Source organism: Scyliorhinus canicula, chromosome 16, assembly GCF_902713615.1.
Source record: "Scyliorhinus canicula chromosome 16, sScyCan1.1, whole genome shotgun sequence".
NCBI classification, from domain to species: Eukaryota; Metazoa; Chordata; class Chondrichthyes; order Carcharhiniformes; family Scyliorhinidae; genus Scyliorhinus; species Scyliorhinus canicula.
Window position 1 is genome coordinate 38,082,049 of NC_052161.1, and position 17,712 is coordinate 38,099,760.

The 17,712-nt window shown below is 43.9% G+C and overlaps 1 protein-coding gene and 1 long non-coding RNA gene across 4 annotated transcripts in view; one reads left to right on the forward strand and one right to left on the reverse strand.

Annotated features, from left to right (window-relative positions):
* LOC119979467 (C-terminal-binding protein 2) overlaps positions 1–17,712 on the reverse strand; it is a 352,842-nt gene that overhangs the window by 186,892 nt on the left and 148,238 nt on the right. For 2 of the 3 annotated variants that reach the window (XM_038821726.1, XM_038821728.1), the window contains 2 exons: positions 12,895–13,063; positions 1,802–1,879 (listed from right to left, as the gene is read on the reverse strand). In XM_038821726.1, coding sequence (XP_038677654.1) covers positions 1,802–1,879; positions 12,895–12,952 — 136 coding nt within the window. In that variant the 5' untranslated portion in view covers positions 12,953–13,063. The remainder of the gene's footprint in view (positions 1–1,801; positions 1,880–12,894; positions 13,064–17,712) is intronic. The other variant, XM_038821729.1, reaches the window with a different exon arrangement.
* LOC119979468 overlaps positions 1–17,712 on the forward strand; it is a 52,154-nt gene that overhangs the window by 29,294 nt on the left and 5,148 nt on the right. The window contains exon 5 of the long non-coding RNA XR_005463731.1: positions 8,587–8,719. This is a non-coding gene — a long non-coding RNA (uncharacterized LOC119979468). The remainder of the gene's footprint in view (positions 1–8,586; positions 8,720–17,712) is intronic.

Sequence of the window (17,712 nt, forward strand, 5' to 3'; positions counted from 1 at the left end):
ATTATTGTATTTCTTTAAAATGTTAGTTTGAAACATGTTCCATTTTTTAAAAACTGTGATATACTGATTAAGTTGCAGACACAGCTATATATTCAATACCAATAATGAACACATTTGAAAATACGCAATGAGGGGTGAATTAAACCCCGTTGACAACAGCAGGACCAAAAGATCCCGCCACTGGCGAGCCGCCCTCCGATGTTGCAGAACACTCGACAGAGGGGGAGGAAAATCCTGTAAATTTTGTCTCAATGTATTCATTCATGGGATGTAGGCATCGCTGGCTAGGCCAGTATTTATTGCCTGTTCCTAATTGTCCTTGAGAAGGTGGTGAGCTGCCTTCTTGAACTGCTATAGTCCGTGTGATGTTGGCACATCCACACTGCTGTAGGGTGGTAACAATTGGGATGCATTTTGTCTTCACAGATATTTCTTAGCACATTTTCTACTACCTTTTGCATTTCTATAAACAAAAGTAACATTGTCATGCAAGCGAATCACTATGCCATTAGGAATACACTGGAAGGCATTAAGGACATTTAATCATTTTTTTTAAGTTATGAATCATGGTATGCTATCATCTGCCAACATATGAATTATGTAATACACTACACTTGCATTTGTTTACAATTTCCACATGTTTTTCCCGTACATCATGACTAATTTGCATTTCGCTGTCAGTTTCAATGACTCCATAAATGTGATTTTGCAAATATATTTTAAAATGTAAAATAATGCACTTTTGGCACTATTCCTAAATGTAGAGAGTGTCCTCCTGTCCACAAGTAAGGAATGGTCAATTGGCACTAAGCTCAATGATCTTAAGGTTCTTTAGGGAGCATTGCATGACAATGCTCGTTATTAGAGAGTTACTCCGATTAGTCTTTGCATCCAAAGTCTGACAACCAGTCAATTGTTTTATATGCATATTGAATGTTAGAGGAAATAATATCACAAACCATTTGACTCTCAAACATTATACATCCACCTGCACAAATGGAGGGTTTCAACAGACATTTTCAAATGTGACTGTATTTAAAATATTGTGATAAATTAGACACTTTATAATGCACAATTAATATATTCACAAAAATCTGCACATTTATCAATTTGCACATCCTAAACACATTCATAATACTTTGTACATTCAAATCCCACAATCACTGGACTCTCACTATTTTCTAAAAGTTCATTAAACGAATAATAAATCAAGTTGCAAAATAATACGATCTCTTTGATCATACATGCAACAAGTCCTGCTACCCACTTTTCCTCCAAAACACAGGTCAGTCTAAATTAAAATTCATGTGCACTGCATAATCAGCAGTATTTCATAAAGATAGCTACCATGGAAATTCTTTTCAACCAGAAGTACATCCCCACTTCCTGAAGTCAGCTTCATTAGTTAACATCCCTCCCATGTCCTGCAGCATTTCCATTTAAACAGTGAAAAACTATAAATACTGACACCCGTATAATAACCATTAACATCTATTCTAAAGGGACAGCAATCTCAGTTTTAAAAGCTGTGGTTTCTTATGCCATTTTCTGTTTGGAAAGCGGACAACCCAAGGTCTATATTTCTACCACTTGGAGGTGTGAGCTTTATTTTTTAAATGCAAGCTTCAGATGTTTTGGATCAGATGAAGGTCTCTTGTTAAATTCACATTTTATTTTCAAAGCCAACATGGTGTCAGGTGTATGTGTGGTACACAATAACCGTGGGCTCCTCTCATTTCATCAAAAAGGGGTATTGTGTTCTTGCCTCTGACCCTCCACAGTCTGAAATGTGAGTACATACCTCTCCTTGCTGCTGCTTTGCCTGCCAGACTGCTGCGTTCCTCTGTAGGCCGTTGCTGGTTTCCCCACCAAGCCCCCGCTTTAAAAAATAACAAGAACATAAGGCTCCTACAGTTTGACAATACATGTTTTTCAATGCAATTAAGGGCAAGGGGAAATAGTGTTTTTTTTTAAACTGTTGAATTTCTAACTTGTCATACACACACACACAAACATGTAGTATTTTCACATGCTGCTGTTGTAACTTCTATAAAGTACCAACACTTTCTCTTCAGTGATCTTCACTATAGTACTTTCAGACAAGCACTCAGTTTGGGCTCAAGAGAATATCACACAAGAAGAATGTGAAAGCACATAATGACAATTGAAATTCATGTAACAAAAGCATGTTTTTTCAAATGAAGAATTTTTAAACAATATTTTACTTTTCCATCACAATTGTTAAAGGTACTTATTAAAAGCAGGTTAACCATGCAATTAAGAGTACAAACAAAACACTGGGGTTCATTTCAGTTCATTCAAAAGCAGAGAAGCTGTATTAAACCTATACAGAGCCTTGGTTAGACCAACAAGCGTGCTATGCACAAAAGGATATGGAAACACGAGAGAAAGATTATACCCGAACTGAGCATGCACAACTATCATTAAAGACTGAATGGACTAGGGCTCTTTCAGCTAGGAAAAAGACTGAGGGCAATCTTTAAAATTATGATTAGGTTGGATAGGGTATTCATAGAGATGATGCTTCCATTTATGAGGGATTCCAAAACTAAGATAACATATAAATATAAAATAGTGACTAATAAATCCAATAAGGAATTCAAGAGAAACCTATTCACTCAGAGTGGTGAAAATGTGGAACTTGCTAGCACATGGAGTTGCTGAGGTTAATAGCATAGATGCATTTAATGGGAAGCTAGATATGTACGAGTAAGAAAGGAACAGAAGGATATGTTGATAGGGTGAGAAGTAAATAGATCGGAAAGAGACTTGGGTGAGGTATAAACACTGACATAAAGCAATTGGGCTGCAGTGTCTGTTTCTTGTTTCTGTGCTGTAAATTCTAAATATCATTGTAGAAAGAGGATGTACAGCACCTGATCAGCCAAGTGCTGAAGAAAGCCTTTACTAATAACCAGTTAACTCTCCATGCAAATGCATGTGAAGCATGTCCATTGACACTGTGCAGGCATGCATGAGTTTGCAATCAGAATCAAGTGTCTCAGGGGCCTAATGGAAAAGAAAAGCATTATACTTGTGAGATAGGGTGGGCTGAAGATGGAGGTGACAGTGAAGTTGGGGCGAGCCCAATTCCTCTTGGTTGGGCCGCGTCAATCTGATTTTACAGTGACTTAAGGGAGAGACTTCCGCAAAGCATCTGGGAGGAAGTCCCGCCTCCGAGAAATGCTAGCTAATTAGATAATTGGCAGCTCTCTAATCCCGGAAGCACTGGTCACTTACGATCTCAGCTAGTTCCCTTCAATGATCGTCAGGAGGCCAGGAGAGAAGTTAAGTTGGGGCCTTCAGTCGGGACCTGTTTGGCGGGCCCTGGTGAGCGAGGAGTGGGGGAAACACACAGTAGAGGTTGTGGGCTCCACCCTCTGAGCCTGCAAACCATTAATTGGCCTGAAAGTTCTCAATTAGAGAGGTGCTGCCATAGCAAACTGCTCCCCCCCCCCCCCCCAGTCCACTTCTGGCCAGGGAGCTGTAAAATTCCACCTGATCTTTTTTGAAACAGGGAGTAGCCAATAAGTCCTTCCTCTTCTCAGAGATCAAGCCCACCCATACTCCTCACCTTAATTCCTTCTCTCTCCAGGAACACATCCACCTGCCTCTTGAACCCTTTTATGCGGTTGGCTTCAGTGCCTCTCCCGCTATACAAGTCCACAGGATAAAAGTGGCTCTGATTAAGTTTCCTGCTTGCTTCTAACCTTCTCATATTTAATGTATGTATCCTTCACCACACGGAACAATTTGTTTCAATTAATTTTGGCAACTCCCTCCAGAGAATGGATGGAAAAAGAATATATGATTCCCCTTAGGACCTCCCAAAATACTTTAGTCAAAGGATTACTTTTTGAAATGCAGTCAATGTTATTATGTAAATAAACAGATAGCCAGCCCACAATTAGATTTTTGAAGTATATTACTTTTCATTACCATCTTGGACAGTCACTTTGTAGGAATGGGTTAGCTAAAGTATATTATTTTTTGCTCTTTCTTTAGCTAACCCAGTTCCTGCAAAGTGACTGTCCAAGATTGCAATGAACACCTGAACTCAGGGGCTGGGTTATGGGCATTATCAATGAACTGGAGCACCACTCACAATAACATGAGTTTGAACAGTGCTGAATGTGTTTTCTGCCTCAGTTATAAACAGTAGAAGCCTAGCTGTGAGCTTCAAGTTACGGCAGTTGGAAGATAATAAAGAAGTCTGCAATTATATAGTTTCTTTTAAGACCTTGCAACATCCCATGGTGTTTTACAGCCACTGAATTACTTTCGAAATGTCATCATTACAGTTATGTAGGCAAAGTCCTCCCTTTTCCCCCGTGTCCTCTTCTCTCCCGATAACAGCTTTCTGAGGCAGTCAAAGGAACATCAAGCAGCACCTCTGACTATTCAAATGGCTATTCTTCAAGTCCAAGAACGCGATTCTCCGCCCACGCTGGGTGGGAGAATCGCGGGAGGGCCAGGCAACTCATTTCACGCCCCCCTGGCGCCCCCCGCGATTCTCCCACCCCCCGCTCGGAAGAATCGGCGCTCGCCGTTTTTCATGGCGACCAGCGATTCTCCGGGCCGGATGGGCCAAGCGGCCTGCCGTTCGTGACCGGTTCACGACGGCGGCAACCACACCTGGTCGCTCCCGTCGTGAACATGGGCGCCAAAGGCCCATTTGAAGCTTGTGGGGGGCGGAGAGGGGAGCGAGCAGCACGGCCGTGCTCGGGAGGGAACTGGGCCGCAATCGGTGCCCACCGATCGTCGGGCCGGCGTCTCAAAGCGACACGCTCTTTTCCCTCCGCCGCCCCACAAGATCAAGCCGCCACGTCTTGCGGGGCAGCGGAGGGGAAGACGGCCACCGCGCATGCGTGGGTTTGAGCCGTCAGCCGTCGTGACGTCAGCCGTGCATGCGCGGGTTTGAGCCGGCCAACCTGCGCATGCGCGGCTGATGTCACTTAGGCGCGGCGGCCGCGTCATTCTCGGCGCGCCTCCTTGACGCAAACGTCAAGGCCCAGCGGCCGAGAATAACGGAGCGCCGCTCCTAGTCCCCCGGGTGGGTTGAATAAGGTGAGAGGAGCGGCCTCCGAGGCCGTCGTGAAACTTGGCCGAGTTCACAACGGCCTTCCCGATTTTTCACGGGAGCGGAGAATTCCGCCCAAAGTGTCTGCCAGCTATTTCGCTGCAGTAGGTGTATCCAGCCAATCCTGATACCCAGATGTTCTCGAAGAATCAGAGTTCCAGGGCCTCCTTGGCCTGCATGGCTGAGATAAACCACTGCACCAGCTCCTCGACTGGTCACACCTCCATTTTTAGATTCCCACGCCCGTTTTCAAATCCTGTCTTGGCCTTGCCCTTTCCCATCTCTGTCATTTTTTCCAGCTGTAATTTGAATTGCTTCACCCTTGCCTTCTGATGCTTTAGGCCCTCGGTTGTAGAATTTCCACCCTAAATCTCACCTTTATCTTCATTCATCACAGAATCATAGAATTTACAGTCCATAAGGAGGCCATTTGGCCCATCGAGTCTCCACCAGCCCTTTTAAAGGGCACCGTACTTAAGCTTCCGCCCTATCGCCATAAATCAGGGGCTGTTTAGCACACTGGGCTAAATCGCTGGCTTTGAAAGTAGACCAAGACAGGCCAGCAGCACGGTTCAATTCCCGTAACAGCCTCCCCGAACAGGCGCCGGAATGTGGCGACTAGGGGCTTTTCACAGTAACTTCATTGAAGCCTACTTGTGACAATAAGCGATTTTCATCTTTTGGACACTAATGGGAAATTTAGTGTGGTCAATCCACCTAACCCTCACATCTTTGGACTGTGGGAGACAACCAGAGCACCCGGAGGAAACCCACGCAGACAGGGGGAGAAAGTGCAAACTCCACACAGACAGCCACGGCCGGAATTGAACCCGGGACCCTGGAGCTGTGAGGCAGCAGTGCTAACCACTGTGCCGCCCCTATTAAGATTCCCCTTAGAAGCTACAATCTTTGACCAAACTTTAGGACCCCAATCCCAATATCTCCTCATGTGGTTTGACATTCCTGTGAAATGCTTCGGGACGAAGCTCTGGCATTACAGAAGCTGTCAGCATAGTTATTCAAACCAGAATTGTGTACATACCGAAGCAAAAGAGCTAGGATAAAAGAGCTAGGATACCAGGACACGGCAAAGCAGCAATTACAGTTTTGGAACTACAAATAAATAATAAAACGACTAACCATTAATTATAAAGCGAATGTTAGGGATTGAAACCTGCAACCAGCTGACTGCCTATCCAGATGGAAAAGTATAATGAAAAGATCCTGCTTGATGATTTAATTGTCTTTATTCCCTTTTCACCAATCGCCAGCATCAGTTTAAGGAGACTCGTGGTCGGTATACCTTACAATGAAAGAGCAGCACAGAACTTTAAAATTATTCTTAAACAGTGGGCGGGATTCTCCATCCGCCCATTTTCTGGCAGGGCACGCCCCTGCTGGCAGCGGGATCCTCCGGCCCAGCAGCTGGCCAATGGGGTTTCCCATTTTGGCCACCCACACCCCGTCGGGAAATCTGCGGGTGCGAGTCGCGCTGCCAGTGAAGCAGAACATCCCACCGACGGAGAATCGCCCGCCCAGTGTGTTTGTCAAACATCTCAAACTGTTTTTGAAGCAGTGAATTCTGATATAATAGGGTGAATTTGCTGGGGTAATTAGCCCATCACTGGTGACACAGACATAAATTAATATACGTAGTTAAATTGATGCAATTGCTTTAAATACCCAGTAAATACTTGTACCTCAATTACATTAATTCAGAGCCATCACACTGATGGCCTTCCTTATTCTGGCTAATTACCCCTCCCCAGTGATTCCATGAACAACAAACGTGCAAAAAGAAATAAAATCAGAGGAAAAGGACAAAATTAAAATGCAATAATAACTTTTTGAAACTGAGTTTCAAAGAGATCGCAACTGAAAGACCTCTGTAATTAGTGGAACTCTGGCAGAGATCAAGGATCGGGTTTCTGCTGTGAAACAGTTCCTGCTGTTTATGCATCTGAGGTCAGTTCAGTTACTTCCTGGGCAGGTGCAATTTAATTGGGGCAAATGATTGCTTCAGCTCCTGATACCGACCTGACTGGCAGATGTGCTTTGCTGAAGCAATTTTCATCCCTAACTTTCAACAAAAATATAAGCACAGTTGGCAGTAGGGCTCAACAGGCTTCAAATATAAACACGGGGTGCCAAAAAGCAGTTTTCACAAAGCAAGTAATGTGCGATAAGCATTCAGCCCACTTGAAGAAATACTTGCATTTGTGTGGCACCTCACCCTAGTTCTGAAATCTCCCGAAAGACAATGTGGAGGCCAAATACAGCAAACCTCAGAAACAGCAGCAAGAAGAATGATCAATTAGCCAAGACACTGGGACCGGGATTCTCCGCCGGCGGGATTCTCCGTCGGCGGGATTCTCCGTTGCGCTGGCAGTGCACTCATGCCCGTGGGTTTTCCAGCAGCATGGGATGGCCACAATGGGAAATCCCATTGGCAGGTGGTGGGAACTGAGAATCCTGCTGCAAGTGAGGGCGCGCTACCGAGGAACACGCGGCTGGCGGACCAGAGAACTCCGCCCTGGATCTTTAGCTAAAGCCCGAATGAAAGGAGTAAGCCAATGGAACAATGGTTCATCATCTCATGTGAAAGATATTATACCTCTGGAGATGCCACACTTCTTTAGTGCTGCACCAGAATATCTGTTCAAATTACATGCTCAAATTCTAGAGTGGACTGAAAACCTTAACCTTCTGACACAGAGGTGAGATCTAATAACTGAACTAAGCTTTGCACTTAGCAGTTGATTTTGGCACTAACCACCCAGAATGAACCAGAGTTAGAAATCATAGAGAGAGTATGGGGGGGTCATCCCACAGAAACAAGGTCGGCATACACCGACCCAAACAGGCACAGGGTGGGAATCGCCCTCACTGGGGAGCAAGCCCCACCCTCAGGAGCTGCCAACTAATGGATACCTGGAAATAGGTGAGTTCAGGGTCTTAGGCAGGTTATGGTGGGGGCTGGGTACGGTGGTTTTACTAAGCAGACAGGTAGGAAGAAAGGTGGGGTTCAATATTAAGGGGGTGGAAGTCGGGGGGGGGGGGGGGGGGGGGGGGGGTTTGGGGAATCAGCCCCTGTAGATAGAACCTTCCTTCCTACCCACCCTTTAACGTATTTTTTTTAAAATCAGGATGCCCACTCCTGTCCGACTGCCCAGGCCAAACATTTACGGCATGGGCAACATATTATCGGGGTCAATGGGCTTGTCAACAAGTCTCATTGACCCTTGATTTTCCGATTTAAATACGGCGGGCAGGCTGCAGATTCCAGGACTCGCCCACTCCCGATATTATGGCAGTGTGCTCAAGGGTACACGGGCAAGTAATGGGGTGGTCACTAGCCTTATTTTATTTGCTCTGCCTCCGAAAACATGGCCAGCAAGAGCATGAAAAATGCAGCCGAGAGGAAGAAACCGATGTACACCTCACACTAATAACACTGCCTTCTATTTTAATCTGCTTCAGCGCAGGTGGGCAAGAACACGCAGCAACCTGACTGACATCGTCCGGTTCCAGCTGGCAATTTAACTTTGGTGTGAGTAGAGAAGCTGCTGAGCCTTTCCCACCAAGAACAGGAATAGGATCCACAGGATGCCCAACCAGGTATGGTTTTGCGTTGCTGCCAGGAAGCTCCTGTCAGCCCAACAAGGAAAGTTGAAAGACCCAGACTCCACCCTTCCCCCTCTCAACGTTTCCAGAAATCCCACCCCAGCAGTTTTCCTTGTTGTCAGCTGTAAACTGTCTGCCACCTGAAATCCCTCTTCATGCCAGCTAGCTGCCCGTTTGGGCCAGCTGCTTGCACATGAGGCTGGGGAGTTAAACAGCTGGAATGTACACTGCTGAGGCCTGCAGGGTGTCAGCAATGGTTTGGCACTTGCCTCTTCTATATCTCTTCCCCCCCCCGCTCAATCTATTTGATTCTCTTTTCCAGCTAAAATCATGTACTTTGCGCTGAATTTCTCCATTTTACAAAGCTTCTTTTATATGTTAAACCACTTGCCCCTTCCCTTCTTCCCTTTAGGATTCACAGAATCCCTACAGTGCAGAAGGAGGCCATTTGGACCTTCCAGTCTGCACCGACCCTCTGAAAGAGCACTCCATCCAAGCCCACTCCCCCGCCCTATCCCAATAACCCCTTAACCCAACCTACACATCTTTCGGCATTAAAGGGTCAATTTAGCCAATGCACCTAGCCTACACATCTTTGCACTGTGGGAGGAAACCCGAGCACCCGGAGGAAACACACAGGGAGAACGTGCAAACTCCACATAAGACAGTCACCCAAGGGCAGAATTGAACCTGGGTCCTTGGTGCTGTGAAGCAGCAGTGCTAACCACTGTGCCACCATGCCCCTGAGCCATTCGGCCAACACTAAAGTGATCGGAGCTAAACCATTCCCAGAAACTATCTAACAGAAGGCAAGTGCCTCAAAACCACTGTAGGGATGTCACCCTATATATGAGGAAGCATCCAGACACCATGAGACTGAAAACTCAATGCGTAATTTCAGAACAAGAAGGGAGAGGTGATTTGACACAACTTCATTACAAGTGTGTTTAAATTATGGGATAGCAAGGTAATCTTCAATCTGATTCAACTTCATTGCCAGCTGAGTAAATGGAGAGAGGTGTTGCAGGTACCTCTGCTCTTGGTTCAAGCTGCACTACTTGCTGTAACGTGGTTCAGTGAACTGGTTCCCCTTTAAGAGGAAATGACAAATTAAAGCGTGCAGCTGGAAATAATCTCCAGTCGTAATCAAATCCACAAGCGTGGAATTTTTACTGCCATTCCTGTTCCCTCATTGCAGTTATTCGCAAATCTGTAGCTATCAGATCTGATGAAAAACATCTGACAGAAAGGCAAATTTCAAAAAGCCCAGTGTCTGCTCATTTGTTCTCTTTTAACTTGGCTTCAAAACTTGGCTTTATCGAACAACAAAGCACGATTACCCTCCAATGTAGATGAAACTTTCTTTAACATATCACGATGGGCAAAAGGGACTGTTAAGCTGCTTTAAGTATTTTTGATACAAATGCAAAGAACAAATGAAAGCCATGCCATGGGAACACTGCCTTTCTTTCACATCTTGCCACACAGCAGCATTGTTTTCCCCCCACAACAATCACAAGGAAGGGCCTTTGCCAAACTACAAATGAGCTATGGCTGTAATGTGTATAATACGATTAAATAGAACATGTTCAGCAGTTTGTCTAGGAATTACATTTCTGGGGCACGGTTTTGCGAGTGCCAGTTACTTGCCAGCACCTCACCCGTGTTCCAATCCTGTACTCTTGAACCCTATTGAATACTAACAGGTTACTTGACCAGAGGCAGAATCACAGCCAAGCCCAGCGCGCTCCTCAATCATTGTCCATACAGTCCACTTGCCAGCAGGGGCCACTGCATAACAATGGGAACAGGAAGCCTGGCAGCTGATTTTCTCCTATTCTTGTCCTGAAGGCTTTACAGGCAAACGTTCCAAAGCTACAGCTAAAACTGACCATCTTTATGGGGAATGGAGAGTGAAGCTGAGACATTCTGGTTCTGTGTGGTGGTGGTGTGCGAACCCACTGAATGGTTCTTTTCATTCTGGCCAAGAAGCTATACTGCAACGGATTAAAATGGCTCAAAAAAATTCAACTCGCAAGAAACAAGCGCAAATTTATCCTTGGAATCAGAGGCCTTGCTAAATCAAACTTAAAGGGATGTAAATAGCACAAGTTCAAAATAGGGCTACACAAATCATGATCAATTAATGGCAAGTGCAATGTAGTCGTTGCATAATGAAAGTTGCACATTGAAAGTCCGGACTTGCTCATCATGCAGGATCATGAACTGCACACTGGGAGGTCTGTCTGTCACAATTAAACAAAAAAAAAGATGTAGAAAATGTCTTGATGAAACAAATATTACTGGAGGCATCTAAATTACTTCATAGTGCCCCGAGTACAACATGAAAGTGCTTTAGGAGACCAGATAATAGCATTTTCCTAATAGTGGGGGCACATCTTTCTTTTCAACCGCTGAGTGAGTGGAATGTGATCTTACACTTGTGGCTATTCAGAGGCAGAAATAATTACGCACCTATATAGCTGCCTCTGGGCTACTGCCTGTCCTGATTAACTTAAACTCCTCTCGGATGCAGTCGGAATAAGGTCAGATGTGGGCACCCAGAAAACCCAGATCCAGCAGAATTTTGTTTGCTATCATATCACAATTGAATCATCTACGAGCATAATAATCTAGAACGTGTAAACTCATAGAATTAGCTCAAGTTACTTAACATAATATAGGAATAGTTGACCCAAACGATATGGATAAATCTGTATGTCCAGCTTCTACAGGACATTTGTGCTTACTCATTCCCATAACTTCAATCGATAGAAGTAGAATACCTACTGTAGGTCCAAGAGTCCTCTGTTATAACCAAATAATGTTCAAAGCATATAGAGAATTTCATAGACAGGTTTATACAGCTACGAAATACTGTTCACTGAAATTGTAAAATCTATTTTTATTCTACGAAGCATGAATGAAGACTCCAAAGTTTTCACAGGCTGGTGCTTGTTAACTCAGAGATCTGTCCACTCGGATGGTCCTGTTAATATTGCATCTATTACTAGAAATGGCCAACTTTGCCCTCTGTTCAACCCAGTGATCTCTTGGAGATGTGTTGATTACTGTGACTGAGCCAACAAAAGGGGTAAACATTATCTCAACTTCAATAGGGACGTAAAACAAGCTGGATCAGGTCAGCTGCCCCATTATACATTACGCCCATTATTTGCCCCGCCACCATTTTACGACCCATCCCATTTTCCTTTCCACTCATCAGGTAGATCTGCCTGTTTTCCTGCACCTACACGTCTACATTGCTGCTCCCAATAAATAACAGTAAGAAGTCTTACAACACCAGGTTAAAGTCCAACAGGTTTGTTTCAAACACGAGCTTTCGGAGCACGGCTCCTTCTTCAGGTGAAGCTCGTGTTTGAAACAAACCTGTTGGACTTTAACCTGGTGTTGTAAGACTTCTTACTGTGCTCACCCCAGTCCAACGCCGGCATCTCCACATCATGGCTCCCAATAAATAATACTGTGGCTTTCTGCAGTGTGGGGTTTGGATAGGTCCATGCAAACCAGAAATGAGCTTCCGGTCAAGGCTGAGGTGACTGCATTATGTTAATAGGGCATTGTTATCACCTCATTTACAATGCAGCGCTAAAATAAATTGTATTTAAATGGCACCCTTTCGATGCTCAGAATGTCGGAAGCCTCATTTTGCCGCCAACTTATTTTGCATTATAACACATGTTGCTGTGCACACAACCAATTTTCACAAACAATAGGTTAATGTGTTTTGGTCATGCTGATCGAGGGAGGAATGTTGGCCAGGACACCCGGAGAACTCTCCTGCTTTCTACAAATAATGTTTTATGTTTGTCTGAATACATACCAGAATGCAACATTGAAAAGATAGTACCCCCATTAATGCAGAACTCACTCAATACAGCACTGAGGTGTCAGCCGAGTTTATGTAGTCATGTCTCTGGAGTGAAGCCTAAATCCAAAACTTTATGACCATCATTGAGCAACCCAACAGTGCTATTATGGTTAAAGCAAATACAACATAGGATCTAATCTAGTTTTAAATTGTTCTTCCAACTAAAAATTAGAAAAACTGCCAGGGTTGTTTATCAGATGATCTAATAATGTTCTAAGGATTTGCCAATTATCACTTCAATACTACTAAAGACTAAATGACTGTCCAATCTGCTTACCTTCACAAATTCGATCCAATCGTTGCCGCTTCACTTTGTGCTTGTCCATCAGGGACATCAGCGATGCTAATTAATGAATTCCTTTCAGTATAACAAGCAAACAGTGTTTGAGGTGTTCACAATTTAGGTGAATCCACAGGAGTTCAAGTGCATAACTCTAATCCAAATCCTGAAAAGAAATTCGAAGACAGAATAGTCAATGAAACTGGAACTACACAAATATTTATAATAAAACTTGCATTATGATGGTGAAAAATAACAAGAACAATCAGAATGTTTCACCACATCATGTTTTTGCTTGGATATCCCAATATCCCACAAAAATAGTACTCACATTTACAAATACATACAAAGCATAACTTAGGTCAAACATCTTTTCACCGTTTTATTCTATCACTAAACACCATCCTGAATGTGAAATGTCCTTGTGTTCTAAACAGCACAGTGGTCCTTTCTGTCTAGCTTATACAATAAAACAATTAGTGGGAAAATGACTATGTGGAGCATTTCCAGTCATTTAAAGGTTAACCAATCTATTCACTGTGCAACAAAGCCTTGCGCCTCAACGGCAAGACTACAACAATTTTCAGCTAGAAAACTGGCCAAATCAAGGTCGGAAGCCTTCCTCATCACTTGTGACCTTTTCTGCTCCCATAATAATTAGATGTCCATGCGAGACCTTCATTAATAAGCTCAAGTAGATGCCCAAGAAACCAGTCTGCCATCTGTACTCTTAGCCAATCCTCCACCATTGCTGTGGGGGTAAGGGATAAGGGGTTAAAACCTATCTGATTTTGATGCAAAGCTAGAGGTAAACATGTAACTAAATCCATTATACCTCCCTTGTGATGCATTTATTAACTATTCAAGTAATGCACTGACACGTTACAGGAGAACTCGGACTCAATTAAGCTGCGTTACATACCACAACGTATCATTGCATCTTTCTACCACTACACCAATTGAATGATCTGAGCTCAGACCAATCAAAGTACATATGGGTCCTTTAACTATGCAGTCAAGCAATAACCTTCTTTGCTTAAGTATGGAGCTCATATGTTGATTAAATCTACTGTTCAAGGAGCCCACACAACAGGTAGATACTATTGCTATGATGGTCTTGTGAGGACAAAGGTTAAGCTAAAACAAGCTCACCCAAATTAGAGCTGGTCTTTGGATGATCTGCCACAAGTATTTATCATCATTCATCATTTTGTTCATCCGCTATTCTCAGAAGTGTTGATGTCGACTTTTGTAAAATAGCAAATCCAGAGTCACTCAGCCTCAGACCCTATCTGTGACAGTGATCACACACAGTAGCGACACAAACCCATCACAAGAAATTTGTCCAATTTGCAATATTCACAAACTAGGTTACTGCCATTATTTGAGAACAGTCGAATGATAAAAGAATTGGACTTTTAAAGAAAATGTTTTAAAAGTGTGTTGGTGTATGCAAACACTGCAATTAGCAATAATCAACATACTGGTCACTGAGGGGGGGTCACTGCAGGGAGTCGAAGTGGCAATGCTGAACACAACCGCCTAACACATGGCTTCAATTTTCCTCAGTTTAAAATACCAGAACAAAAAAAAACAATTTCTGGTCAAAAAAAACTGTTGCCCCCACACTGGAACAACATGCTCCAAGATCTCACCATGTTAGGGGTTGGGTTGCTTGCAGTATTGCACGTTTTACAATCTGGCTTTCACAGCGTTTTCTACTGGACTTTATCTACTTTGAAGTGCACACAAAATAATTGTTGTAAATACTTGTGGTGATAATCGCGTCATTACTGGATCACTGACCCCGCTTCTGCAAATTCCTGCATTAACAAACGACGAAAGCCTGCTGAAAATGACAACACTGTTTTCAACTTTCAGCAGATTATACATTCAGGGAAACTAGATTTTTTTTAAATGGTACACTCAGTGAGAAAAGCAGTGAGAATAGATTTAAACAATTTGACGAATGCATCCAGTAAGATCAAATCAGCATTACCATCCCTTTGCCAATTTAAAGGTACAAAGAATTTTACAACACAGATCTAGGCTGTTATGCCTTTGCTCGATCTCAAAAAGGGATTTCTCCTTTGTAGTTACCCTGGCCTTTTCATTTTCCAAATGTTTGTCTCCTTCCTTTTTAATAGCAATTGTGAATTCTTCTTAGACCACCGCTTCTAGTAGAACATTTCCTGTCCTAGTTTAGTGTGTGTGAAAGGAATTATTTTAACCACTGCCTTTATTTTTGGTGATGAGCTTCTGACTCCACAAAACCTTGTTTTTTTGTTTAACCCTTTTATTGGATGCGAGCACCGCTGGCCTGTCCAACATTTATTGCCTGTCCCTAATTGCCCTGGAGACAGTGGTGTTGAGCTGCCTTCTTGAACTACTGCAGCCTATGTTTTTTTTAATCATTTACAGTATGTGGGCATCGCTGGCTAAGGCAGCATTTATTGCCCATTCCTAGTTGCCCTGGAGATGGTGGTGGTGAGCTGCCTTCTTGAAGCGTTGCAGTCCTTGTGGCATACATACACGCGCAGTGCTGTTTGGAAGCGAGGTCTAGGATTTTGACCCAGCGATAGAGAAGGAACAGTGATATAATTCCAAGACAGGGTGGTGTGTCGTTTGACAGAGAACATGCAAGAGGTGATGTTCCCATGCATCTGCTGCTCTTGTCCTTCAAGGTAGTAGAGGTCCCTGATATGGAAGGTGTTGGAGAAGGAGCTCTTGAAGATGTCACACACTGCTGTCATTGTGAGGAAGTGAATATTTAAGGTGGTGTATGAGGTGTTGAGCAAGTGGGTTGCTTTGTTAGATAGGGGGGCGGGATTCTCCGTCCCGCCGCACCCGTTTTCTGGTGCAGTGCGCCCCCGCTGGCAGTGGGATCCTCTGTCCAGCAGCCAGCCAATGTGGTTTCCTATTGTGGGCAAGTCCACACTGTCAAAACATCTGCGGGCATGAGTGCACTGCCAGCGAAATGGAGGATCCCGCCGACAGAGAATCCGGCTGAGGATGTTTTCCCTGGATAGGGCATCGAGAACCATGGAACATAGTCTCAGAATAATAGGCAAGCCATTTAGAACTTCAATCAGGAGGAATTTCTTCAGTCAGAACATAGTGAATCTTTGAAATTCTCCAATGCAGAGAGCTGTAAAAGCTCGGTTATTTGAGTATGTTCAAGACACTAATGGCATCAAGGGATACGGGGATAGCACAGGAAAATGGCATTGAGGTAGAAGATTGGCCATCGAGTTGAATTACAGAGCAGGCTCACGGGGCTAAATGGCTTAATCCTGTGTTCATATGTCCTGGATGGTATCAAGCTTCTTGAGTATTGTTGGAGCTGCACTCATCCAGGCAAGTGGAGAGTATTCCATCACACTCCCGACTTGTGCTTTGTTTGTAGATGATGAACAGGCTTTGGGTGAGCCAGTTGGTGAGTTACTCACTACAAAATTCACAGCCTCTGACTACTCTTGCAGCCGCAGTATTTATATGGCTAGCCCAGTTCAGTTTCTGGCCAATGGTAACACCAGGGATGTTAATATTCAGGGATTCAGCAATGGTAATGCCATTAAATGTCAAGGGTGATATTTAGATGCTCTCTTCTCAGAGATGGTCATTGCCTGGCTCTTAAGTGGCAAGTAACAATCACACCACACACGAGCCTAAGCCTGAATGTTGTCCAGGTCTTGCTGCATTTGGGCATGGACTGCTTCAATCACTGAGTAGTTGTAAATGGTGCTGAACATTGTGCAATCATCAGCGATCATTCCCATTTCTGATTTTATGATGGAGAAAAGGTAATTGATGAAACAGCTGAAGATGGTTGGGCCGACAAACTACTCAGATACACACGTGCAATGATGTCCCGGGACTGAGGTGATTGGCCTCCAATAAGCACAACCACCTTCTTTTCGGCTAGGTACGACTTCAACAAGTGGAGAGTTTCCCCGATTCCCGTTGATATCAATTTTACCAGGGTTTCTTGATGCCGCATTCAGTCAAATTTTGCTTTGATTTCAAGGACATTCTCGCCAAATATCCTGAGTTCAGCTCCTTTATCCATGCCTGAACCAAGTCTGTATTGAGGTCAGGAGCTGAGTGGTCAAACTGAGCAGGTTATTGCTGTGCAAGTGCTGCATGATAGCACTGCTATGCCGCATGCCATCAATTAGCTGATGATTGAGAGCAGGCTGAAAGAGTTACAATTGGCCAGATTGGATTTGTCTGGTTCTTGTGGACCAGACATACTTCAGCAATTTTCTACTGGTAGATGCCAGTGTTGTAGCCGTAATGGAACAGCTTGTCTAGAGGCATGGCTAGTTCTGGGACACAAGTCTTCAATACTACCGCAGGAATGTCACAGCCTTCCGCTGTTTCATTTGGAGTGGATTGAAATGAATGAGGACTGGCATCTGTGATGGAGGGGACTTCAGGAAGAGGCGGAGGTAGATCATCCATTCAGCAATTCAGCCTGCAGATAGTTGCAAATTCCTTCTCTTTTGTACTGAAGTGCTGGGCTTCCCCCATCATTGAAGATGGGGATATTTGTAGAGCCTCCTCCTCCAGTTCATTGTTTCATTGTCCAACACTATTCAAAACTGGATGTGGCAGGATGGCAGAGCTTTGATTTGATCTACTGATTGTAGGATCACTTAGGTCCTCTATCGTATGCTGCTTTCGCTGTTTGACAAACAAGTAGCTCTGTGTTGTAGCTGCATCAGGTTGATGTTTCATTTTATGAATGTATGGTCCTGCTCCTTGCCCTCCTGCATTCAAATGGCTTGATGGTAATGGCAGAGTGAGGTATAT